Source organism: Opisthorchis viverrini (assembly GCF_000715545.1).
Source record: "Opisthorchis viverrini unplaced genomic scaffold opera_v5_75, whole genome shotgun sequence".
NCBI lineage: Eukaryota > Metazoa > Platyhelminthes > Trematoda > Opisthorchiida > Opisthorchiidae > Opisthorchis > Opisthorchis viverrini.
The window spans coordinates 24,421-32,622 of NW_008751732.1; the positions used below are offsets into that span (position 1 = coordinate 24,421).

An 8,202-nucleotide genomic window follows, 5' to 3' on the forward strand; every position below is an offset into this window, starting at 1 on the left:
CAGTCACTGTCCTCATCATCATCTTCAACAAATTTACCACGAATAGTTTTCGTCTCACGTTTCTTTGCATCAAAGCCCTTAAAGGTGATGGATCCGGGTTTGGCACTATCTGGAGGCATTGTGATGTCCCCGCTGTACTGAATCACCCGTCCAACGGCGAGACGCCATTCAAGCATTGCCGTGGAAAACTCATCGTGGCCACCAAGATCGTCGAAACCGATGATTCGATCGCAAACCTGTTCGTTCTTCACCAGAATGAGTGTCGGAATTACGATAATCCCAAGACGCTGTGTAAGGAACGGAGATTTCTCGGCATTCAGTTTGNAGTTTGATCATCTACACTCAATATGTTTCGGAGCCAGTACGGAAAGATGTTTGTCGATAATTTTACAACGAAAGGTTGAGTCACGATAGAAGTGGCAGACAACACCAAACGTGGATTTTTTACAAGCTGCAAAGAAATCTTGTTCATTTGCCAGTTCAGAGTAAACACCATGGCCTGCAGCAATCCACTCTGAACGTTGTTTGGATTCATTTTTCATTTGTTTCAGTCTATTTCGCCGTATTGCTTCCAAACCGTCTTCATCTAGGTGGTCCAACCGATTGATTTCTTGATCCAATGTCTCCTCAAGGACTTGCGCCGCCTTCATAAGTTTGGCCGCCGCCAACTTCTCAGTAACTGCTTGTCGTATTGCTTACCGTCTTCATCTAGGTGGTCCAACCGATTGATTTCTTGATCCAATGTCTCCTCAAGGACTTGCGCCGCCTTCATAAGTTTGGCCGCCGCCAACTTCTCAGTAACTGCTTGTTGTGCTTTTTGAGCCATTACGCTAGAAAAAGAAGAGAAAAAGGATTGACGCAACAGCTGACGGACGAGACAAAATGGATGATTCTTGCGATGTTTGTGCATCTTGTCATAGCAATGCACTTCAGAAAGCATCCATTTCCCTCATAAGCAGCGTAGTATCAAGAGAACTACTTCGAATAAGAACTCAACTGAAAGTGAGGTAGGTTTTGTGCAGCTGAAGAACACCATACATTTGGAATTTCGCTGAGATCCCATTGAGTTGATGTCAGTATTACCTAATCTTTAAGCGAATGTGTAAGCCCACCTACTTACAATTGTGCGTCCAAGTGAGAAACCAACTTAATGGAATCTCGGGGACTACGGTTACCTAGTAAGCCCCAACAGGGATGAGACCATTGGTAGGCAACCGAACAGTAACGTCAAAAAGCAGTTGATTTGTCGTCAGAAACCATTAGTCCCACTTCAGTACTGAATCAACAGGCGCAGCGCTTCGGAGGAAGCTTATCGTCGAACACAAACCATTTTCTTGTCTTCAACGCAGGGTCCAGATGACATAACCGTAACGCAGCAGTGGATCTCTTACCAAAGTGTGGACCCTAACTTTCATCGGCAAACTTGTCGCGTCAAACAGAGATGCGACTAGGTTAGGGAAAAGTAGACAGAAATTCGGTGGTTGTAGCATTCACTTTATCAACAATCCAACATGACGCAACTACCTGGATATGCAGATTCGTCCACTATCTCTGGAGGTTCTAACACAATGATCGACTTTCAAGGAACAAAGAACATGCGAAATCGCACTTGAATTACTTAGCTTATTTGAATGAAATCTGAACTAAGTTGTGAGATGTCGTCTGAACATTCTAGTCTCTATGGTCTTCATCAGGAAGAAGTCCCACACTGGGCGCCGCACTGTCCCTTGCAATAGGAGTGTGAAAAACTGGGATAGTCCCTCCAGACGATCAGCATTCCCATATCTATGGGAATGGCGATGCATTCTGCCGGTGAGAAAGGGCCCACCCCAGAAACCACACACCGATCGCTAAATGGTCAATTGTGGACGCGAACAACTCATACGGTCGATATGTAAATAAATCATAACAAGATGACTCCAAAAGCATCTGTTGCGTGCTTCGATATCCGGAGTCACGCATCTGTAACTACACCACAAACTCCCTGGTTATTTCAGTCCCTAGAACCAAGTGTCATTGGCTCAGGAGGTTGGTCAAGGAAGTTCAAAAATATCTGCCATGTTGCACGAATTGTTGGATCAAAGGGTACAGCTGACATTCCTGAAAGGAACTCCAACCGCGTATCTTCTCACCGCCTTTATAAGGAAGGAGTTGAAGATATTTCAAACAAACTTCTCTAAACCTTCGTAACCTGAAAGTGTCACTATCCTGTGCAGATCTTTTTTCGCCGACCATCACTCTGGCACACATACGCATCCTACTAACCCTTCAAATATCTGCGAGCTTGTTTTCCAGCAAAGTAACGATTATACCGTTATACTGGTAAAACAAACGGCTGTTTCATACTGCAGCCCTGACGCACGCTGTCTCTGAGACATGCATACAAGACTCAAATCAGATTAAAATGAACCCAGATCTCTTTAGGTATCCGGTGATTCCGTTGCACTCAACCCCGAAACAATACAGACTACATCAACACACGTTCAGACAGTCAGATGATCTCGAAGCTGAGAACGATACTTTGTATCAGAATCTGTTGCATCTCGTTCGGCCGGAAAAAAAACAGATGCAGGAGTCGGCCGGCTAATTTTTGAAGAAACAAATACGTGGGGTCAATATGGTATCGATGCTCGTCGCACAGGCAGTACTGAGCGAAGTATCCAATTATTTAATCGCGGGTTCAAAACTCTTAGCTTCGTGAGATTGGCACTGGTGATGACTGTCAATAAGGATGAAACAGATGCAGTGCCTCCCAGCCTTTAAGTATAGACTGGCTTCACTGACAGGAGGAAATCTCTGTTGAATACCTAATCATTGTTTACATCGTCCCTGTGTGTAACTTGCGTGCAGGTTGAACAATGATCCCAGCTGCTCCCGTTTTTAATCGATACGGGGAACGTAAGCAGATGGTTGTATTGAAAAAAGCGGTCGGCACCGTCAGACGGTTAATTCAGGGATAAAGCTGGGACTTCCTATTAGAAGGGAGATTGGGAAAAGGAGCTGATTAATTCAGGGACTCCAGCAAAAGCGTGGCTGGATCATACTCGTCATTTCCCCTGATCACTGACGCGTCCTGATTTCTTATCTAGATAGGAGGCATTACCAAAGCAGTTGTTTCCTAGCAGTGGCCACCATACCTATACTTGTGCATCATTGCAGGCTCTGCGCGGAAGTTAATTTTCTGCCATACCAGACAGGCGACCAAACCAGCACAACAGCTTATCTATGGTGTGAAGCAGCTTCGCGAAAAACCAACAGATTTACCTCGGCATAACTCATCCACCAGACTCGGGCAATGCTACAAAGGCTAAATTGACCAACCAACTGTGGCTTCTGTCATATTCAGTTAGCAGTTGCCAGGCCTGCAGCCCAGATAACAAGAGGCACACTGTACACTCAGTCTTGATGGGTGAGCTGGTGTCGTGCCTACGCTGTATATGCTGCAGGCTGGTGAAATTAGCTCTGATCTCCCTTACTCGGATGGCAACATTGCCTTTAGCTGGTCAAACGAAACAGGTACACTTATCCAAGTAAATAATTTTTCCTAATATCATGATTCACATCCAGGGCAACTGTGCGCATTATACGGGAGCAGCGTCGGGGGAAACGTGTTAAAGTGTTCGACACATTTTTCTAGACAGCGCTTTTGCGTCGTCTTTTTTACTAATATTTACGCTAAGTTACCTTCCCCCGGCAGCAGGGCCGAATCACGTAACTCATCGCACAGTTCTTTCCGGTGGCACCCCCAACCTCTGAACACCCGGAGAGGAAAATGCGAAGTTGCGTACACTCTACTCTACTTTAAGGCGAGCGACCATAGTTTCTTTCTTGCATGTTTTGGAGGTACAGGAAAAATTTTGGAAGCAAAACGGATGGCCATCGCTTGTGCGACCTCGTCATGTGAGTAGTACCCCTTACCACTGATCTTGTGGCTTCTTGGCACTCCAACCTTGCAGAGGACATGCGGCAGCTTCGTCAAAGCCCTTTGTCATGTTTTTCATGCCGCATCTCCAGATCAAGGCCTCTTCATTCTGCGGCAAACGTTCATTCGGGGACCAATCCGAATGCGGAGTTGAAAGGGAAGTGACAAAGGGTAGTCCTGATAGACACCACTTTTGATGAACTCGGAGAAAGACTCTCCAAAAAATTCTACAAGCTAACGAGCGTTGGAGCACAAAAGATTGTTCGGCCGTAGCACCCTTTTGGTGCATGGCTGCCAGTTTATCCTAGGCACGAGGGCTGAGACATTGTCAGATAGCTGAAGCCCAGATAGAAACAATCGAGATGTGATAAGGTGCAACTATTCCCTTTGCAAAAGCTCTCTTCATTTCTCGAAATTTTGCGATCCACTAGTGCTCTCTGTCAATCCGTAGAGACCTTCATGCACCATCGTAGCCGCTTATTTCTGGTAAGTTTTCCTGGCCTAAGTCAGAGCCACTGACCGTAACGAGATCCAAAGTTCGTTGTGGTGCTTGAACAACCTTTGGCAAACAGTATCAAAGGCGGTTTGTGCCAGCCAGGAACAAACGATGTTCAGAGCATAACTGAAGAAGTCTATCCCCATTATCAGTGCGGTAAGCCTCAACCCCGAATCGCCCACCAAGATGAGCTTCTTCAGGACCAAGTTGAACAACTTGCGCATTCATATCGCCTGTCAGAATTCTGATATATGTACTTCTTGCTGACCAAAGCAACCGTGACAAATCCCAGCAGCTGCATTTCTCTGCTTCAGAGCTGCCGTCCGCAGAAGCATTTGCTAACACAACACGCACCCTTTGTCAAGCTGGGATACATGGGCCTTGGTTGAGGCTATTCACTGGAATATAGTTCAGTAAGGTGAATAGGCTCTGAAGCTAAGCACAGTCCCTAAAACGTAGACACCACGAGCATCAAGATCACCAAACACCCGAAGGGCAAAAAGTGAAAGCTCTGGGCTCTTTCCGAGCAACTAGAGACGTATGACCAAACTGGGTTTTGTGCACGTGTTTTGGGGACACAATACACACCGATCGAGAGAACAAGGTACATGCAAGACGTTTCTGTTGCCCAATTCGACACAAAGAACGAACGTTAAAAGCCGCACTATTGAACAGGTTCCTTGAGTTAAGCAATGGTTTATTTTGATCCATCATACCGAGCGGAAGCCCGGGCGGGTTATTATTATTATTATTATTATTATTATTATTATTATTATTATCCCGTAGTTGCAACGCAACACCCTGGCCCGGATGTCATGCCTTCCAAAAGAGGTTGAGATAAAAGCTTAGGTACAAAGTAATGGTTGGATAATTGGTAGTTGTGCTTTGTTGCCCTTCCTGGCATAGCTGGACCTTTAGAAACTGAGTTCCGGCCAGTCTAACCCGGAGGATCATTACAGCATTGAGGCCCAGCCACCACGATAGCTACAGATCGAGACAGGCTATACTGGCTGGAGCTCAGATTTTAAAGGTCTAAACATGCCAGGAAGACCAACAGGGAGCGGCTTGAGGAACAGCGAGTCCCCATATTGAGAGTAACCGTATCAGAAGGCGCTCTGGAATAGTAATGTGAAGTAAGATGTTTACTTCAGGCGACCAGCATTTCCGTATTCATTGGAGCAGTATTGCTGCCTTCATCCGAGAAAGGACGGGTTGGAAAAGGTCGGCGCTAAAACCTTCAAAATCCGATAGTCCAATGGTTGACCGTGACCACCTGTGCATTACTCAATGCCGTCAAAGTAGTTTTAAAACCAGAGTTTGGTGTTGTTCAAAAGACATCTGCTGTAGGCAGCCGCATTAGAAGTAAGACAGCCATGCCTAAAACCGTGTCCTCGGACCAAGCCAACCCCCTGTAGTCAAGTGGGTTATACTATTGATTCGTTGGTTGGGCGAAGGATCCCTCAAGAAAACCCTCACATCTGTCTCGCGGTTGAGACTTTTGAGTCAGAGGCTAGAAGAAGAGCCCCTAAACATCCTTGTGAGTCACACTGTTAGATCAGAGGCTCCAGCCGTTCAGCTGTAGTATCTTTGTGGTGCCTAGCTGCCATGCCACCCAAGGGCTGGGATAACGTCACATTGTCCAAGCCTAGACAGAGAAAGTCGAGAGGCAGAGATCGGGTTCGAACCACGGAACTGCCGCTCAGTAAATCCGCGCTCTAACCACTGAGCCATCTCGCCCCTCAAAGGCTCAGGGCGTTATCGCAACTGAGTTCCATTCTTCGGCCTGGGCAACCGTTAAGTATCATTCGCTCATGCAGCTGTTCATTCATCGGTCCCCACCCACGCTCCCTCTCTACCCATGAAGTGATGCAATCAGATCAATCCATCCGCCCTCGTGACCATCCGCCTCAAAGCTATCGCCTTTAAAGCGTAGATTCCCAGTTCCCCGAACTACCTGATCATGCAATTAACTCCCAACCTTGATTCATTTCCCACGCTCTTCCACTTTTCCAAACTGTAACAGCTCAAGTCACGTACTCCCTGTGAACGATTTATGGCTGATAAACAGAAGTAAACTGATGGGTCTTCCTGCATCAACTAGAACCGGCGACCTCAATGTCCGGTGGCGAGTTGACCATATCGAAGTCGGACAGCCAGTCTTGGGAGCCTCCAGCAATGCTCGTTTTCAGAATTGTGTTGACTCATTGCACAGTACTTGAGCTAGCTCAGATCGGTACCGCAGAGCTACGGTAATTTTCTGAAGATGGTGGATTGGCATGCTTCTCACTCACTCGGGAGATCCTGAAGGAAACTATGGTATCAGATGCAGCCGGCTCATGACTTAGTAACGAGGCGTAATAGCTCTTGACAGTCACCTCAGTCACGTTGGTAACTGTCATTTGTCCGGGTGAAGACGACGTGACGAGACAAAGTGGTCAGTGACTTTGACGGATATGGCAGCCAGCGTCGGTCTTGCACCAAAACTACCGCATTCACTGCATAGCTCTCACTTCTTACCATATCACACAAACATATCCATTTTTCGCCAACGTACAGACTGCGCCATCGGCTGTGAGGCGTGACTCTCACTGGCCCATACTCCTTATTCCGAGTAGACGAGTGTGGCAGCTGAAACTGCCGCAATTCGGTTTGTGAGTTGAAATTCTGAACTGAATTGAAGGTCAGTGAAACGGGTTGTCAGACGTGCGCACAGTATGGAGTGAACGGAGTAGTTGTGCTCCAGAAAGAGATAGTCATCACCTGCGGCCTCATACTGGCGCCTGACAGCCACGTGAGCCAAGTGGGTTCATGGTTGATTTGTAATTCGTGGCTGCCAGGTTACACGATGCGAACGTTTGTTTAAAAATCCGTGCTCGCCATAAGCACTTGATAGTCAACGCACAGCAGGGACTCACTCCTCGTTGTCTGTGTTGCAGCATCAACTCCGATTCGACCACCCATGAGCCTGATATTCATAAATCCATGAAAAATCTCAATAAGTTATCTTTCTCAGCATCAGAACTGCAGTATGCGGGGGCATGAGCTGAAACCAACAGGCACCCGTTTTATACATCGTGGATTTGAGGTTGATTTAACCAGGCAACCAAACGCCGCAAAAACAACTGTCCATTGAGATCTAAACCAAGAAAGAGCGCTCAACCCTGGAGTTGAGTACCATGTATTCCAAGAGTTATCGCCTCTGGATCACCATGGTAAAATGTGAAACAGTCGAGTTCGTCCCGGGCACAGCAGCGGATAGTAGGATTGTGTTGGATGACCCTGGCCGGAACACTGCCTCAATAGTCTGATCCACTCGGGTACATGGGGTTGGTCTACACCTAGGGCGGGGAGTCAGATATAGATATCTCAATTCTGATGCTGCCACGCTACGGCGACGGGAAGATGTCCAGTATCATCATTATTATCAGAGGCAGAAAAGTCAGTGTAGACACCGATGTTTTACGCCATACCACATAATTTATGCAAGACGACTACGGCCACCCTAACACTGCAATTTTCGTGCGGTTTCTGCCGATGAACATCGGGATGAGGCTATTCGAGACGCTTTTATCACAGGCTTGCAGTCTAATTCCGTTCGCCAACGACTACTAGAAAAACACACTCTTAAGCTTCAACAAGCTTTTGACGAGGCACGTCTGCTTGAACATGCTCAACAACAGTCACTCTCATACGACTCGTCTTCCCATGTTCTCTGTGGCGCCGCATCTATCAAAACTGATAAACCTCTTACTCCTGTTCGTGATGCTTTTATCTCTCAGATGGA

The 8,202-nt window shown here is 46.8% G+C and overlaps 1 protein-coding gene across 1 annotated transcript; it reads right to left on the minus strand.

The window, feature by feature from the left end:
- T265_13529 (hypothetical protein) lies at positions 1–826 on the minus strand (the record flags this gene model as incomplete). Its single annotated transcript, XM_009169327.1, is given in 3 exon segments — positions 1–287; positions 366–694; positions 700–826. Coding segments are annotated over 3 exon segments (741 nt in total), but the record flags the coding sequence as incomplete, so codon positions are not given.
- Between the last annotated feature and the right edge of the window lie 7,376 nt (positions 827–8,202).